General features: G+C 44.5%; 1 protein-coding gene across 2 annotated transcripts in view; it reads right to left on the bottom strand.

The window, feature by feature from the left end:
* The window catches only part of PAPPA2 (pappalysin 2), a 311,166-nt gene extending 309,468 nt beyond the window's left edge, over positions 1 to 1,698 (bottom strand). For both annotated transcript variants that reach the window (XM_012765039.2, XM_012765040.2), the window contains exon 1: positions 436 to 1,698. In XM_012765039.2, coding sequence (XP_012620493.2) covers positions 436 to 1,354 — 919 coding nt within the window. In that variant the 5' untranslated portion in view covers positions 1,355 to 1,698. The remainder of the gene's footprint in view (positions 1 to 435) is intronic.
* Between the last annotated feature and the right edge of the window lie 17,155 nt (positions 1,699 to 18,853).

The following is an 18,853-nucleotide window of genomic DNA, read 5'->3' as shown; positions in this document are numbered from 1 at the left end:
TCACTGCCTGGCCAGCTCCATGACTCACTGCCCAGGTCCTTGGACACGCATCTATTTTCAAAGTTGCCTGGGTGTCTCATACTGGAGTAGGAGAGACGGAGTGTGACACCCCTCCCCACTGACAAAGAACCAAAGAGATTTGTCCCTTTAAAGAGAGGTAAAAGAGATAAGTCTCCTAAGTACAAGCACAATGTATAGAACTACTTGGGATCAATACAAGGGACAAAGGCCATTGTGGTTAGAGTCATTATCTTCCCTCTCTTGGTGTCTGGAAACCTGCTGGGCTGCTGAGTAAAAGCCCTTCCTCACCCACCCCAGATAACCCTTCTTGGCTTTCCTGCTCCAAGCCCTCCCCTCCCCACTCCCCACATCTAACCCGTCAGAAATGGAGCCAGCCTTTCCCCCGGATCTCAGAACGCCCAAGAGCGGCTTTACCTGCGATGATGGCTGGGTTGTTCTGTCCTCCCTCCGGCTTAACCCAGGCTTCCACTGTGAACGCCTCCCGGGGAGTCTCAGCCAGCACTTCCGGACGCAGCCGCAGCCGCTCCTGCCTCCCAGAGAAGTACAAGACAGGCAGTCCTCCTTGGGAGTCCGAGGTCCCTGCGTCCCAAGAAGGGTCCCCTCCACCGTTTTGGGTGCTGTCCTCCAGCGGGCTGTCTCTGACCCCATGCTTAGGGGGACGCTCGGGCCGAGGCTGGGAACGCGGAGGAGAGCCACCCGCACCTCCCCACGCGTCTTCTGCCTGCCTCTTCACCGCCGGGCGACGGTGCCCAGACTTGGGCCTGTCCTTCCCTTGGGTCTCTGCTTTGAGTTCCTTCAGGCTTGAAAAGGCGGTGGTGATGGTGGCAGCTGTGGCTGCGCTTTTCCGAGTCCCAGTCTCACCTAGAGACTCCTTGGATCTTTGGTTGCCTACATAAGTGTCATCATCTCCCAGCGGCTCAGATTGTCCCATAGGACCATCCCCTAGCCATGGGGCCACTGGCGGCTCAGCCCCACTCCTCGCTCCTGCTGTATTTCCCATCCAGTCTTGGGGAACAAGGCTCACAGCCTTTCCCCCGGTGTCTGGCTCACTGCGTCCTGCAGGACGGATTCCCTGCTCGCCCACAGGATACGGCCTCAGGTAGTCCCCAGGCCTGCTGGGGTACACCCCAAAGAGGTGATGCTGGGGAGCGGCTCTAGGTCTTCGAGCCCTAGCCCCCAGCCAACAGTGTTCTCCTTCCAGCAGCACCTGATTCAGGTGTCCCCTCTGAGCCAAGGATTTCTTGCGTGTCCAGCCCAGCTCAGAGTTGGCAGTGCTGCATGCCCACCCCGCCAAGATCACCAGGCTTATTCTCAGAACCCTCAAGCGCGTCATCCCTCCTCCAGCTCTTTTCACAGAACCAGAAGGCAACTTCTGGGTACCACAGCAGAGTGATGGGGAAAGGAGAAAGAGACAGCTAGCAATGGATTTGCAGTCACCAGGGAAACTGTTTTGTTCACAGACCAAACTTTTTCAAATAGCCCCAGAAGAGTGCCTCTTCTGGCTACCTGGCCTGGAAACTCCGCCAGCCGGCGTGGCTTCTGTGCCGTCCCCCTGCGCTTCCCCGCGCTCCTCCCCGACCTCGCTCCCCTGGCTCTATTTTAGTCTTTGCAGAATGAAGTTAATTTCTCGTGGTTCCTTTGAATTTCCTCCCAGAGAGCTCAGGTTTCTTTTTCTTTTCTTTTTTTTTTCTTTTCCTTCTTCAATAACCCTCCCCTCCCTGATACTAGAAAAGAGCCCCACAGGCAGGGCAGGAGCTGAACCTCTGGAATACACACTCACTCACACCCCCCTTGCTACCTGAAGTCGTTCAAAACAAGCTTATCCTCTAATTTTCATTTCTTCCTCTTCTTCCTTCCCTAGGAGTTACCTTCTTTTTGTAGTCCTTAACCCAGAATATATTCACCTTAAAACAAATTGCTAGAAGAACTTTTATACAGAGATATACAATTTGATGCTTCTTATTTTAAAACACAAAAAATAGTCTAGGGGGCACAAAAATCCAAGCTGATACTTAACTTTCACTCTCCAGATGTCCTCAGCCAGGTCCACATCCAGCTTCCAGTCTGCCGTGCAGGTTAGAATGTATCCCTCAGCTTGGTGCTTGAGGTTGTTGATTGTTGGAGCTTTTTAAATCCCCTTCCAACTTGTTGGTATGTTGCAAGTCTTCATAAAGTTCTTCGGGGTGCCAATCTGCTGTTCTAGTAACCACATGGGTCTGAGAGCCCTTGGCTTCACCTTCTGGGAGACTTGTGAGGCCCTGGGAAGACTGGAGAAAGAGCAAGAAAAGAGTAGACTTCAGGGACCTGTTCTCTCCAGCCTCTCCTGCTCCCCTTCGCTCCCTTTCTCTCTGGCTGTAACTGTCTTCTTGTTTTTTTCATTTAAAGACAATGATGATGTCAAAGCTAGTAAGTTCGGTGCATCACTCCACCTACTCTCTGTCCCCTCCTTCCTGCTGGGAACCTCCCCACCTCACCAAGGCAGGGGACAGACGCTACTCTTGGTTTCCCCAGTAAACATCTCGGGCTTTCTCTTTCAGCAGCCGCAGTCTACACAATCAATAGCAAACAATCAATACTGTTTTGGAGTACTCTTTCCTGTGTGTATCCTCTCTGTCTGTCTGTCTGTCTGTCTGTCTCTCTCTCTCTCTCTCTCTCTCACACACACACACACACACGCACACACATGCACACACAGGCTGTGAACAGACCTGCCTACTGCCTAACAAGCCCACACTAACCTTTTAGGGACCACTTGTATCTCTTTGTTTTGTTTTGTCACAAACCTCCTGTATCTTCTCTTACTTCAGTCTATGATTTGGAATTTAAAAGACCAATACCCCAAATTCACTTTATATTGGACATTGGGAGAAAGGAGAAATTAATTGTCCTGCTATGAAAAGCATTAAATGTAAATGCCATGTATTTGTACTACATAGATTTTTTTCTCTTGAGTTTCTCAATCTGAAGTTACTAAAAGTCACCATATGCTGAGCAAGCAAATAAACAAACGAGATGCTCAAAATAAGTAATTTGCAAAAATGAGCAGCTAGACCCAAGCAACTGTTTTTTCAATTGATCTGAGATGAATGGAGAGGATGGGAAGCAACACTATGGCTTTCACCTGTCCTGCTTGCCTGGATGCAGGCACTCTTAAAGGACCCCCACCCCCTGCATACATGTGCTTGTGCACACACACACACACACACACACACACACACACACACAGTCATGGACACACACAGAGGATGGGTCTGACTGAATTCTTAACACAAGTAAGGATGTCTGACCACAGGTGGCACAAAACGGTTAGAGAAATGCACTGGGTCCTTCATCCAAGTAATAAGAAAGATCACTCACATTTATAAAATCACTGCTGTGTTGCCCACATCTAAAACATGCAGCCCACATGCTCTGGAGTAAGATCACACTGCCTTTTCTCCCTAGGGTCTCCCCGTCGTCTTCTAAACTCCTCCGCCCCAGCTAATGATGGACTCTCTTGTATTTTAAGCCCCTTGTGCTCAGCGTGCCCTGTTTCTCTATGTCACATCCACTGGAGCCTTGGTGCAAGTCCCCAAAGAAGATATCAATTCAGGCACGTGGATATTATTAAGCAGATGTCCCTCAGTCCCAGACTGTCCTTGTTCCTTTTCTCATTTCCCTAGCTCCCTTCACTTTTCTGACTCAGTTCTCTCTCCCTTTCTTTTTCTGAAGCAGCTCAAGAACAGAGATTAGGCTTTGGGTGGGGGTTGAGGGGGATGTAGAGAAAGCCAGAAAAGCAGAAGAGAGACAGAGAGAGACAGAGAAGGAAAGAAAGGAGGGAGGAGGAAGGAGAGGCGCCTTAGTTTAAGTGAGGGGAAGTCCTCAGGTAAGAAAGAAGAAGCAAACTGCCCCCTCCCCCATGCCACCCCTCGACCCCCAGAAAAAGGTTTCCTACCATTCATTTCAGGAAGGAGGGATAACTCAGCAAGGAAGGAGAATTCCGCCCGCTTTGCTCCCCCTTTTAGTGTGTAAGTGATCTTGCATCCCCTACAGGTCTCTCCTGGTTCTCAGCTGCTAGTAATCCATTCATAAGGTTTCAAGAAGCTACACAAAACTCAAGCTTCCAGTTTAGTTTCTCTCTCTCCCCTTCATTCCTTTGCTCACCACTCTCCTTCAGCTCTTGGCAGTCCAAAGTTTAAAAAAAATGTTGAACCATTTCTGTGTTTTCCTCCTGTTGTAACTTTTGCTGTGACATCATAACCCTGCCCACCAACACCCCACCTCCCTCTCCTTTCCATCCCACCCTCATAAGCCCCAAACCCCCAACACCCCCATACAGAGAAGAAGGGCTCCTGTCAGTTCCAATGTGTGAAAACACAAAGCTACTAGAAGGTACCCCTCCCTCCCTCGTCCCCTCCTCTCCTCCCCCTCCCTGCCTTACCCACCGCTCAGCCTCCGCTCTCTCAAGGCTTTTAACAATGATCCCATCTGTTTGACATGTGCGGAAAGGTGGGCTGGATTCAAATAATCTGTCAAGTGAATCGGATCACAAACAAAGCAACCCCCTCCTCAATTCTATCTCACACATACACACCCCAAACCCGAGCAAAAGTGTGAGAGAAGTCAGCCTTGCACAGCACCCACCCTGGATGCCAGGGAGAAAGACACCAAACATGCCAAGGGAAACCCAAATTTATATATATATATATATATATATATATATATATATATATATATATATATTCTGCTGCTTGTTTGTTTATGGCAAACACACTCACACCCCCAATCCCCTACCCTTCTGCCCCAAACCCTGCCACTCCGCAAGTGCACAGACTTGAAAGCTGGCTGAATCTGTTTTGAAATCTCCAAGGAGAGGGTTTTTCCCCCTTTTTTTCACTCCAAAGCACTATCTGTGGCGATCAGACTGAGCAGGGTTGCCAGCAAATGCAGGAGGCCCCTTCTAGGGTACAGGCTTTCAAACCAGCAAAGCTGGAGGGAATGGATTTAAGGACACACAGCAGGAGCTGGCTGGATTCATTTTATTTTGACGGGGGTAGTTGGGGGAGGAATATTTCTGAAATGCCCAAGGAATGAAGGGAGAGGATATGGATTCCTTAAACAGTTTTTGCAAGAGGAGCGGTGTCTTATTCTGCAGGTAAATCTATAAGGCAAGAAATTGGAGCTTCCAGATAAACAAGGACGGAGAGGGAGAGGGAGGGAAAGGGAAAAGAGGGAAGAGAGGAGAGGCAAGAGAAGGGATGGGGACCTGGGGAAGGGGAGAGAGGAAAGAAGGGGAGAAGGACAGAAAGGGGGCTGGGGGAGAGAGGGGGAGGGAAGAGGGAGGGTGGGGAAGGCAGGGGGAAGGGAAAGGAGGGAGCCAACGGGAGGGATGGGGAGGAAAGGAGTGAAATGGAAGGAGAGAGCAGGAGGAACAGGGAAAGAGAAGAGCCTGGGAGGAGGAAGGGCTGGAGAGCAGAAGTAGGAGAGAGAAGAGGGAAGAATGAAGCAGAGAGGAAGGCAAAGGGAAAGAGGTGGCAAGGCACATAAAATATGGAGACCAGGAAGGCAGTTAGACCCATGATGGCTAGACATGAAGCAGTCACAGAGGCAGGTGAAGGGAGGCACTGTAATCTGGGGCAGAGCTTAGGTTTTATGTGCAGAAAACAAAGGACACACAGTAGAGGGACTGTCTCAGAGTGATCGGACACATTTTACACAACCAGACTGCAAGGCTTCGACATTGTCTCTTTAAGGAGAAACCCCTGTTCCCTCCTCCTTTCCTCCCTGAGGCTCTCTCTCCAGCCACCACCTCCACCTTCCTTCTTTCACCTTGTTGTTCCAGCAAGTCTTCCCCTGGAGAATCTAAGAGCGAAATTCAGACGCTGCCCCGCCCCCCACCAAAGAAACCCACCCTTTGTAGCACCTTCCTTTGTTTCTACCCAGAGAGGGTCCTGGGTCCTCTTAGCTGAAGATCAGGCTGTGTGTGACTTTTTGCGTTTCATTTCAACCCCAATCATGTTTCCTTTAAGCCTAGGACATCAGGGGTGTTATGCTTGTGTTTACTTATCCTCATTATTATTACGTCTTTGAGCAAAGACAGGAGGCAGCCCACGTTGCCATCCATCTGCGCTGGTCAGCGTTAGCAGGAGAGACCCCTTCATGTGGTCACTGATCCTCTTTGACTTTCTCATTCCAAAATCTGATCCCTTGAGGAAAAAGCTCAACTGGGAGCAAGCCAGGGAGCGTAGTAATAAAAGCCTCCCAGAACACAACCAAATGCATTCTCTATATATAGGAGCCGGATCTGTTTTAGCTACTTGCAGTCTAAAATGACACCCGGAAACAAACATTTCAGCAATATGTTTATTGGAAGCTTACTCAGTTAGTGCTGGAGAGAGAGAGCTGCTCTGAAGAGTTTCACTCCAAGGCTCAGGGTTGTTTGCTGCTTTCTGCTCCCCCTGCTCCGTTGCTCAGAGCTGGGAGTCAGGGGATGTATCATTCATGGGGTAACTTGAGATTCCTTCAGGGTGACCTGCTCCGGCCCCCTTTTCCATGGGAGAGATAACAAGGGTGAAGTTATGCAATTCATGGCGGGGCCAGATATAGCATCCAGGTCTCATGAATCCCAGCCCAGTCTCTGTTTCCCTCATCTGGCTGCACACTGCACTGTCTTCACCTGTCCTGCCTGTTTGCCACCCACCTGCCAATTGGAAGGAAAAGCAGTATCAAAGACTGGCCTCCCATGGTCCACATCCAGGAGAAAAGGCCCGGGGAAAATGTGTTGGTCGAATGTGTTCTGTAACTCAGCATCACATAGTACTCAGAAGGAAATGCAAATCTGGATTTCACTCTCCTTCTTGTGTATTTGGAGCCAAGAGAAGTCCTATCTTCTTGTGGAAATGTTTGATGCTCCATATGCTAGATAATCATATTTTTCCCACAACATAATTACTATTATAAATTATTAGCAATGTTAATGCTTGTGTTTTAAAAACTGCCTTTTATCCAAATAGATCAAAGTATTTCATAGACAGAAGGACTTCCCAATACCTGGGGGAGTAGTGTGGTGGAAGCAATATGCCAGGGATATATACCCCCTAGTGGCACTCCCCACTGAGTGTTTCCTGTAAGATTGTGAGCCTTGGAGCTAGCTTGTGGATCCCTTTGGCTAAGAAGGGGTTTAACAGTGATGTTGGATCCTGCCCTGCTCATGAGATGACCAAAGGCTCTGTAGGGTTTATGCTTCAATTAGGATTGCCTTTGCACTTGGAACCTCTTCAAAGGGCAACCTCATAGCAAAAATAATAAGTTGACTTGTACGCTGCTTTTCCTCTTGCTAAAAGCACATTTGTGTGCATTCTTTCTTTCCAACCAGTGACATGAATGCAAAACAAGTGTTATGCCCATTTTATAGATGAGGACACTGAGGTTGAAAGAAGTTAAGAAAACTTACCCCCAGACCTGCAGACAGCAAGAACACAGCCAGGACAAATCTCAAATGCATCATGCTGAGTGAGAGAAGCCAGACTCAAAAGGCCACGTACTAAATGATTCCATTTCTATGACATTTTGAAAAAGGCTAAACCCCGAGGATAGAGAGTAGATCAGTAGTTGCCAGAAGCTGGGAGTTAGGGGAAAAGTTAAAGACAAAAAACACAAAGAGATTGGGGGATTATAGGACTATTCTCTATCTTGGATGCGATAATAATGCATTTGTCAAAACTCAAAGAACTATGCACTAAAAGTATTACTGTATGTAAATTATGCCTCATTAAACTGGTGGGGGTGGGGGGGGGCAGGGGCGGTATTGCCAGCTGAGCCAGTGGTAGGGCCAGGGTCTTTTAATTTTGAATACAACATTCTTCTCTCTAAATCCTGCAAGTGTCCACTGACCAAAGGAGAGTGTGGCATTGCTTGGTTGTGATTAGGGGCCGTTCTGTGTCTGAACTCGCCACTGAGCCCTCACCTCTACTGTAAGGGAACCCTCCAGAGCGAGACTGCATGGAGCACCACGCTGGCTGTGCTGCCGGCTCCATCAACCCAGATGGCTCCAACAATCAAACAACCACTCACCAAATAAGCACTAGTCAGCGACTGTGTCCCTCTTCTGCCATTCAGCAGCTGCCTGACTTTGGACAAGTTGATAAACTTCTCTGAGCTATCTGTGAGCACGAAAAGATTGGAATAGAAGACTCTTAATTTCCCTTTCGGTCACACTTGAGATTCTCTTATTTTTCAGCCCAACAATTTTCTAAGATTCTGTCTTCTCAGTTATAAAAAATAGCTAGTGCTTACCTCCTATAAATATATCAGGGACTCGAGTGTACATTAGCAGTGAACACCCATGACATTTATTCTGGCCTTTAAAGAGAGCCATATATTTAAATGTAACTCCATTAAAACACTGACATACAGAAATAGGGGTAGGATGTGGAGCGTTTTAGAGCTCTTCTAGCAAGAAAGATGTCCTGTACACATGCAGCATTTTCATATATTTAACAAATCAAATATTAGAGAACATGGTATTAGTATGAAAATACTTAAATAAGAGCAGTTTTTAAATTTGGTACTGTGCTAGAACTTTAAAATTTGATAATTTCCTCAAGATGGCAATAATATTAATAATAATAAAAACTAACAATTATTACTTAAAATGGCAGGCATTGTTCTGGTCACTTTATACATATCAATTGATTCAAGTTTCACAATGGTTCTGTGAGGTGGGTACTTCTATTATCCCCATTTTCAAGTAAAAAATAACAGCAGCAGCTCACATTTATTGAGCACTTATCACATACTTGATGTGGCATCAGTGTAAATCTATTAAGCAATGTGCATTATCTCATTTAATCCAACAACTAGCCCACGAGATAGCCCTACTATGATCCTCACGTTCAGATGGGAAAACGAGAGCAGAGAGCTCAAGTGACCAAACGCATGTACGTGGACCAAAGCCTCATTCATCACAACCACCATGCCGCACGGCCTTTTCAGGACGGGCATGAACATACGCCAGCTGTGGTTTGACTCCCAGCACGACGAAACCAGACTTTTCCTGATGAGCACAAATCAGCCACTTTTCTGGAGTGATGGAAAGAGGAAGGGTCTGATTCCTTCAAGAAATGAGGCCCTGGCAAAACAGAGGAAGCAAGGTGTAAGTCCCACTTCCACCACTGCCAAGGTACCTTCCGCAGGTCCACAAGGACTCTTGTTCTCATTACCCTTGACCCCAAGACCCAACGTGCCCCCATTAAAATCTATTGGTTGGACAAATATCCAACCAATTATATAAGGAAAACCAGTCATTTCCCCAACTCACTAACTTACCTGGGAGGAATCATACATGATGAATGGATGTTAGGTTGTCTACTTAACTAAGGCTGATTTTTTAATATTAATGACAGCTATGAGTTGATTAACCATAGTAAAATATATATTTCATTATTACCTCATTTAAAATAAGGTATGACTATCACTAACGGAACCTACTTTTTTCTCTACAGTGCTGTATTAGTTCTCACCAGGGTATGTTGTGCTCACAAACAACCTGAAAATTTCAGATATATACAAGAGAAAAAATTTCTCTTTCACACATGTTGTATGTAGTTGTGGGTCAGCTGCAGTTCTGATCCCCACATTTTGTTTTTTAATTCTGGAATCGTGACTAAAGGAACTGCTCCACTTATGTGCACATATGGTAGTAACATTCATCGGGTGTCGCGTAGGCGGGAGGGGGAGGAGGGGATGGGCATATTCACAGCTAATAGGTGCAGTGTGCACTTGTCTGGGGGGTAGGCATGCTTGTAACTCTGACTTGGATGGGGCAAAGGCAATATATGTAAACTAAACATTTATACTCTCATAATATTCTGAAATAAAAAAATAATAAATATATATTTTAAAAGGAACAGCTCCTATCGGACATGCTCTTCTGGTGATAGAGCAGTGGCTCTCAACCAGGGGACATTTGGCACTTTGAGACATTTTAGAATATTATAGAATGTCTCCAGGCCATTTTCAGTGGTGACAACTGAGAAAGGGAAAGTGCAGGCATCTAGTAGGTAGAGGCCAAAAATGCTGCTAAACATCCTCCAGTGCACAAGATAGACCCTACCTGCACCTCCAATAATGAATTCTCTGGCCCAAAATGTCAACATAGCTGAGACTGAGAGACACTGTGTAGAGAGGAAACGAGCAATGGCAAACCAGGCAATTGTTCTTAAAGCTTCTGCTTGGGTGCAAGAGAGGTCATTACTGCCTGTTTCCTATTGGCCAAAGTAAGCCATGTCCACTACGCCGGGTATTAATCCATGAGGCAGGGAAGGAAACTCCTCACACAAGGAAAGTCTGCATGAAGTCGTGTGGCTGGCCATGTACGGTTATATAACCTTCCTATGGGGGTATGAACAAATTATTAGGGACAATAATGGAATCAACAACAACGTATTTAACTTAACTGAAGCAATGAATTAAATGATGCCCAAGGATTTTGAGCTGTCCCAGTATGGTTTGTAGGTGGGTGGCAGCAGGATAAAATGTAAGAGTTCTTGGGAGACAGGCTCATATACAGAGCTGGGCTTTTCAGATGACCAGGCTGATGTAAAGTTTCCAAATCTACAAATGGGAGGTGCTAACACTTATCACACAATGTCCAAAGAATTCAAGAAACATTTTAAGTAAACTGAATTGCACAGTGTGTGGCATAGGGATACGCACAAGGAGTGTGGTCATTAATTAACTTTTCCTGGACAACTTCCTCATGAAGCCAAAGCTTCAGAATACTTTGGGCCACTGTTTTTATTGTTTTGACTTCATCATTTAGATTCAGTGAATGTTCTGAAGCCACCATTTTTAGTCTTTGGGAATAATTTGCCTCAAGTTATGAAAATAAACACTAAAATTTAAAATTTATTGATTCAGTAATTTACAAAAAAACATGAAATCAGCATTGTTCCAAAACTAATTATATTTAAAGATGAAAAGTTATTAAGCCATTTTACTTCTTTGATCAATTCTTATCGGTGTTGTTAAATTGTTTTCATTATTTTCTATTTATATATTTATTTTACTAAAATCAATTTTCACCTAGACTAATTCTCAGCTTTTATTTGGTTAAAATGAAAATTTGATTCATAGATCAGCTTTTGTCCACATGGGACTTATCAATTACAGCTTCCACTGCTGTGAGTTTTCCTTTTGCAGCAGTCACTACTACTGAGTCCAATGTTCCTAGCACACATTTTTCATATATAAATTTGACCATGTGAAATTTTATTCCTTATTAGATTTATTTTTATTGATGATTGCTCTTGGTAATATGCATTATAAACTGGATAAAATTTCCAATTATTTGTTTGTCTGTTTGTTTGTTTGTTTTGGCTAATGTACAGCAAAAATGTGAGCAATTTTCCTCAAATATTCTAAGATTGCTCTCTTATCCAGGACTGATTGCTCTGTTGTATTCTCAATCTAAATTGTTTCAAATTACTCTGTGTATGATATCTCAACTATCCATACCAAAGAAGAAGAAAAAAGTAAACAACAGCATCAAATGTCCCAGGGGTAGGGTGGTGCAGTGGGCCTAAATCATAGGGCCAAAACAGGAAACAAAAATTACCCTGCTTCAGCAAGGGGCATTATAGGTTTTAGTGCAGTGTTTCTAGTAGTAGCCCTAGACTAAGAAGAGTAAATCTCATGTTTTATCATTAAAAGTAAATAAATAAGTAAACTTTGCTTTTTACTCTACAATCCATCCATTCTTATTTAGATATTAATAAACCATTTAGTAAAATCAGTATTCCAGGTATGTCATCTTAATCCTGTGTTCTTGCCTCCCCCATGCACACTGTCTTCCCTGGTTTAAGGAGTGTGGCCCAAAAGAATCCAGAGAAATTACATTTCCATGTGTGCATTCCATGTGTGGGTCCAGTGTGTGCATTAAGAACCAGGCCCGTGGGCTGAGCACCAACTGAGACTCAATAACATGGTGCCAGAAGGCAAGCAGGAAGAAAACAATTGTGACTGAGAAAGAATGAGGAAAACTCTAGCTCACTGCCCACTTCTTCATCCCAGCTAAGGAAGACTAGGAAATTGTGGTTTATAATGAGAAATATATGTAATCATCCTTAACTTTCCATCATGGATTGGTTCCGGATCCCTGAGGACACCCAAAACCAACTGAGGATGTTCAGGTTCCTTATATAAAAAGGTGTGGTGTTCTCATAAAACCTTTGCACATCCTCCAGTATATTTCACATCATCTCTAGATTACTCCTAATACCTAAATGCTATGTAAATAGTTGCTATACAGTTTAGGGAATAATGTTTAGGAAATAATGACAAGAAAATAACAGTCTGCACATATTCAATACAGAAACAAATTTTTCTTTCAAATATTTTCAATCTGTGGTTGACTACATTAGTGTGGAACCATGCATGCTGAGGGAGGGCCACTGTCTTTGGTCTTTGTCCCAGGGCCTAGCAGAGCTCTTAAAACCCTCAGAATTTCCTAAGTAATAGGAGAGATAAAAGTGAAAGGAGCATCTTTTGTTATGCATAACAAGCTCCATTCAACCATGGCTGAGTTTATGTTAACAAAGTCATTTTTGGAAAGCCCCTAAGACTGAGGACTGACTGTTAGAGGGACCAGGCATGTCGATAGAGTATTGGAACTTTTAGCTCCACCTCTTCAACCTCCAAGGAGGAGAGAGGGGCTGGAGATTGACTTAATCACTAATGGCCAGTGATTTAATCAATCATGCCTATGTGAAAGCTCAAAAGGATGGGGTTTGGAGAACTTCCAGCCTGTTGAACACGTAGAGGGGCTGGAAGGGTGGTGCGCCTGGAGAAGACGGGAGCTCTATGCCCTTTCCCCATACTTTCCCACATGTATCTCTTGCATCCGGCTGTTACTCAGTTGTGTCCTTTTATAATGAGCCAGGAATCTAGTAAATAAACTGTTTTCCTGAATTCTGTGAACTGTTCTTGCAAATGATTGAACCCAAGGAGGAAGGTTGGTAGGAACCTCTGATTTGTAGCTAAGTAGGACATAAGCTGTGGGTTACCTGGTGGCCCATCATTTGCAATTAGTGTCTGAAGGCGGGAGGGCAGTGCTGTGGGACTGAGCCCTTAGTCTGGGGGTCTGCACTAACCCTAGGTAGATTGTGTCAGAATTGAATTGAAATATAGGACGCCCAGGTGATGTTCACAGAGAATTAGAGGATGGCTTGGTGTGGAAAAAATAATGAAAAAGAAAAATACCACACAATTGATGGCCAGAAGTGTTGAGTGTGAGTATAAAGAAAAACAATTGTTTTTCCCTACTCAAAAGCAGTTGAGAAATGGCATTAATACCACTCAGTATTTAGAACCTGAGGTAAAACATGGACTTCTAGATCAGAGCCAACTCTAAGACAAAACAAGTGTTAATATAACAACTAGTGTGCGTAGAATACCTCCTACATCTTTGTACTAAGTGCTAGGTATGCATCATGTCATCAGAGGTAGATACTGTTAATGTCGTCATTTTTATGGATGCAGGGATTGAGACAGACTAGTTAACAAACCTGCCCAAAGTCATTACAGACTCTGAGTGGCAGGACTAAGGTAAGTAAACAGAGCTCAGTTCCATGGTGGCCCTAAGAGCCTAGAGTCAAGTTTGAGGCCTTCCCTAGGCTTTGGCTATGTCCATGAAGGTCCAGCATCTAAAGACAGGGAAACTGAGGGTACATTAGGAAAATGTCCTCTGTTGTAACAGCAAATCTCAAACCTAAGTGACAGAGTTCATTCTTGTTCAGTGAGACCCAACACAAGTGCCCTGGGGATAAATGGCGATTCAGTGCCTCAGACCACTGCCATCAGGTTCTTCTCTCCCTTCCTACCTTGGAGTTCTCTGCCTTCAGCTGGTGAGCAGAGAAAGAGAGGTGGCCCACTTCTTACCCACTTCAGCTTGGAGGTAACACAGATCACTCTTCACTGGAAAGAGATAGCTGCCTTCTTCACCTCAAAACCAAAAGGCTGGAAATGCAATCCCTCATTGGCAACATCCTCCTCACAATTCTGCACCATAGAAGGGGAGTATGAACCCCTGATGCACAGCTAGCTGCCCTGCCACAAAGAATATGCTCAGCCCTCCCACTCCTTCAGGGTGTGGCATTGAAGGTGAAGATGGAGGGGAAGGAGGGAAGTCCTGTCCTTGGCCGTGAGGTTCTGCAAGGCCTTGGGTAGCTCCTCAAGGAAGTCAAATGGGAGGAGTTGTTGAGCTAACATTCCGTGGAAAGATGTGAACTAAAAAGTCAGAAGAGTCTGGGGCTCCAGAAAGTGACCAGACAGAAGAGGCCAGGTGCAGTGATGGAGCTGGACAGTGGGCTCAATACTCAATATCCAAGAAGCAGAAAAAAGAGAACAAGCAGATTGACAGAAAAGCAGAGGCAAGAGTCTGGGGGATTTTCTTAAATAAAGGCTACTACTTTTATGAAGCAATGGAGGACAGAGTCAGCTACTTCTGGGAGCAGTGACAGGGTGGACAGACAGTGGCACCTTCCCTAGACACACACATGGAAGGCTCAGGAAGCACAGATGGACTCTCCTTCAGAACCCGGCCGCCTCCTCTCCCCAGGTGTGCTTCTGGTAGTGCCACACCCAAGACTACAGGGACCCTGAAGACGCCGATGGTGATATTTGGGATTCATTTTACCTCTGTCTGAAATAGAGTAACAGAGATGTTGTAGGTGGCTGTGGAATTCCCCCCACACTTTGAAACTGCAAGGAAAAGAGTTCATATCACCTGTTGGACATTTCCTTTTGGATTCCCACTTTCTGAAAGGTTTAAATCCATTAACATTAATAGTTAATTATAACTTTTTTTTTCTTTTTTCTTTTTTCTTTTTTTTTTTTTTTTACTTAAAAGGATTCAGGATTAAGCAGCAACTAAATTAAACCACGCTATTTAATTTAAATATAATTTTTCCCCCAGGAATTCATGGAGATGACAAAGTTAAAATTGTCTTTTTAAAGGAATTAAAGGAACTTCTACCAGGAACTTTTGTAGGGCCCAGGGGATTTTAAATAGTTTGAAAAGGAGTTCCTGTTGCTGGGCTGTGTCATTAAAAAAAAAATTTTTTTTAATTGCACAAATGTGGCCCATGTGTAAATATCATTTCAAAATGGATATGCCCCACAGATGTCTTCAGGAAGAGGAGCAGGCCTATGGGAAATGACAATCCCCTTCCTAAACCCCATTATTCCAGCCCAACCTTTCTACAAATCATAGCTGAGGCTAGAAGAGGAAATCAAACCAAGGCAGCCTGAGCCGCTAAGCTTGTTGGATGTCCTCTTACCCATTCAACAGAGACCCTGTCCAATAGGTGCCAGGAGAAGTTCAAGTTTCTTTGCCACAGACTAAACTCTAAGAGGGCAGGTTTTGTAGGTTGACGAATACAGGTTCCAATCTGGGTGCTGCCTCCCTGGCCTGTGCAGTCTTGGGCAAGCTCCAGCGTTACAATTGAGGGTAAACACGTGCCTACACCAGAGGACAGAGGCCGTAATAAGGAACATTTCCCAGCAGTGCCTCTGGCACGGAGTAAGCACTTAACAAACTAAAGAAGGCAGCTCCTTCAAATCTTCAATCCTACAATTTTTTATTTTAAGCTTCCAGTCATACCCAAGGATCTATTTTGATGTCACTTCTCACTGTACTCAAAAGATAATCCCTTCCTGTTTCCCAGTTGCTCCTATGTTTGTCTAAGTCTGTTGTTCTCAATTTTGTTCATCTCAGAAATCCTATTTTTATAGCAAACATTTTGTATTGAAAATTGAAACTAAGTATGACCTCTCTTATATAAGTTCAAAAATAGTTATTGCTCTATATATAATATAAAAAGAAACAGACACTTCCTGTTTCTCTCCTTAGGCAGGCTCACTTCCTGTTTTTCCCCCTGTGCTGGACACTTCCTGTATCTCTCCTAAGATAGGCACATTTCCTGTTTCTCTCTTAAGACAAGCTCACTTCCTGTTTCCTCCCTGTGCAGGATACTTCCTGTTTCTCTCCTGAGATGGGCTCACTTCCTGTTTTCCCCTTGTGTGGGATACTTCCTGTATCTCTCCTAAGGAGGCACATTTCCTGTGTCTCTCCTGTGCATTGTACTTCCTGTTTCTCCCCTGTGTGGGACACTTCCTGTTTCTATCCTGAGGTGGGCATACTTCCTGTTTCCTCCCTTTGCGGGATACTTCCTGTATCTCTCCTAAGACAGGTACATTTCCTGTTTCTCTCCCGAAACAGGCTCACTTCCTATTTTTCCCCTGTGCATGACTCAGCATGACCATAATAGCTCCAAATGAGGCTGATAGGGGTGTGTGGCATGAGTGACTCAGGCTGTAGCCACACTGTCATTGATGGGGTGGCTTTCTGAAGTGGAGAACAACTCTTGGTAAAATTTATGAACAAATGGAAAGGCAATTTACCTTCAATAACATGGTAGCTGCATTCTTGGGAAAGTATATTTAAAGAGTACAAAAATATTTTGTGTTAAAATGTTTATATCTAAAATAGAATTAGCTCCTAGACCTAGATCATTGTAAATGGGTTTTTCATTTACACAGATGTTTGGCAGGGCATTCAAGAGTCAAGCAGGACACAGGAAAACTCATTTCATGGGACTATTCATGCACTGTAGGGATATCTAGCATCCCTGTGCCTGTTCGCTGAGTGCCAGTAGTAGTGTCCAATCATTGTGACATCAAAACCATCCTCACTCCTTTATGAAATGTCTCTATGGGGCGGTATTTTGCCAAAGCAGAACCACACATCTAAACCAAGCCCAAAGTATTATGCAGATCATTCTGAGGGGATCCTTACATATGTGTTTGCTCTTAACATACTGCCAAGACCCACAGGTAAAAAACTCATGTGGAGGCTTTTACTTGCATTTTTTAATGGCTATTGGTGGTAAAGCTAAAGTACATACCTCTTTATAGTGATTTGAACTTTGTGTGCCTTATAGGCACACATAAAAATGTATAGAACATATTTTAGCAAACGGTCATCGAGAACTCATCCTTACTCAAGTAGCACTTCATTCAGTTCCCTTGAGCTGTCTCTACATAAAAATAAACAAGTAGAGAACAACATCCAGGATTTTGGATCTCAAAACTCAAATCATGGATTCTGGTCCTTGGCCTCCAATGCCACATAATGTGCCCCAGATTATCACTGGAAATGTTACTGATAGAGGCTAGGGCCAACCTGGGCTCTGTATAGTTCTTGTTCTACACTAGAAATAACTCAGAAGCCATCGTGGGAGGTGCTGGTTGTTGCTGGAGACAGGTGTTTTCCACATAATATGCACTCTGTTAGGGGCTGTTTGAATTCTCACTTTACTTGGCCTAAATTGGCCAGGTCAGCTTACCTGGCCATGGGGCTCAGAGTATGGTGCATGGGCTGGGACTTACCTTAAGTCAATATCTCAGTCTCATCTTGCCCTCTGAACTATGTCTTCAGTGAAAAAAGAAGTTAAGTCATTATAGCCTTACATAATCTTCCAGGAAATGTAAGTTGAGGGCCTTCTAGGTACCAGCCATCATGCTAGATTCTGGGGATACATTGACAATAACAAACAAGCACTGCTCTGGTTTGCCTCGAAGATATGTTATCTTTGAGGCAAAGACAAAGACATGGAGAAAGACACAGACATGAATACATGAATACATTGTAAAACACTAGTGCTGGTGCTATCTCAGAATGTCTATAAAAGTATTCCTGGACACCAAGGAGAAAGCAAACAACTCATGCAGTCATCAATGGGACATCACAGAGATAATGACTTTTGAACAGGGTTTTAAGTGAAGACTAGGAGTTTTCAAGTGAAGGGCATATCGAGAGATAGATGATACGTACAAGTAGCCCCAGTAGCACTTTATTCAAGCCTCCAAGCTAGCATTTATTGTAATGTCTTACAGTTTACACAGTTATGTCTCTCTCCCCAACTGCAACCTACAGGGAATCCACAAAGCAATTTAGGCCGATGCCTGTGTCTTACTATTTGCATATTCCCAGAGATCTGAAGAAGCAAGGCTCAATATGGAAAAAAAGAAATCTTGATCATTGGGGAGAAGAAATTCCTAGAGAGAAGCAAATGGTCCCTCCCTTTCCACATCTTCCTATTGAACAGCCTGGATTCCTTCCCAGCAGACAAAGATCAGAAAGAGTATATACCAGTTGGAACAGTACTGACAACTTTCCAAGAGACAATGGAAAAAAAATACTGTTGAACAGCAAAAGACAATCTGTTCTTCATTTCTCCCTCCAGCACCAGGCACAGCCAAGACCAGACCTGAAAGAGATGCATAGCCACAACCAAATGTTCCCCACCAGCATAAATTCTCCTAAGCATGGAGCAGGATCTAAGTGGGATCCAGTGGGATGAGAAGCAGGAGATCAGGTGTCCCAAAAATATTTCCGCCAGCCCAGAGGGAATAGTGCCTTACTGCAGTGGGAGTGTCTACTTCCTAGTGCTCAAATCTCCTGGCCACATGCCCAAGCCATGCTGTGGCTTATTAGGGATATTCCAGTTGGAGTCATAACCAGCACTCTCATCATTCTCTCTCTTCTAGAGGTCTCTCCTCCACCCTAAACTATGAGCTACTTCAGGGCATGGACCTTTCCTTACTCACCTCTGTGCCCTAGGGCATAGCACAGAGCTTGGACAACTAAATAGGAGCCACATTAGATGTCTGTAGTACTGAACAGAAATAGAGGCCAGGAGTGAGGGCTATGCTCTGCTGAGGGTGGCATCTGGATCAGGCCAATATGACCTAAGCCTGATCTCACTTCACTTGCTTTCCACCTGCCTCTGGC

The sequence above is a fragment of the Microcebus murinus genome, chromosome 2 (genome assembly GCF_040939455.1).
Source record: "Microcebus murinus isolate Inina chromosome 2, M.murinus_Inina_mat1.0, whole genome shotgun sequence".
Taxonomy (NCBI): domain Eukaryota; kingdom Metazoa; phylum Chordata; class Mammalia; order Primates; family Cheirogaleidae; genus Microcebus; species Microcebus murinus.
The sequence above is the reverse complement of the archived record's forward strand: the minus strand, read 5'-3'. Positions and strand labels throughout refer to the sequence as shown.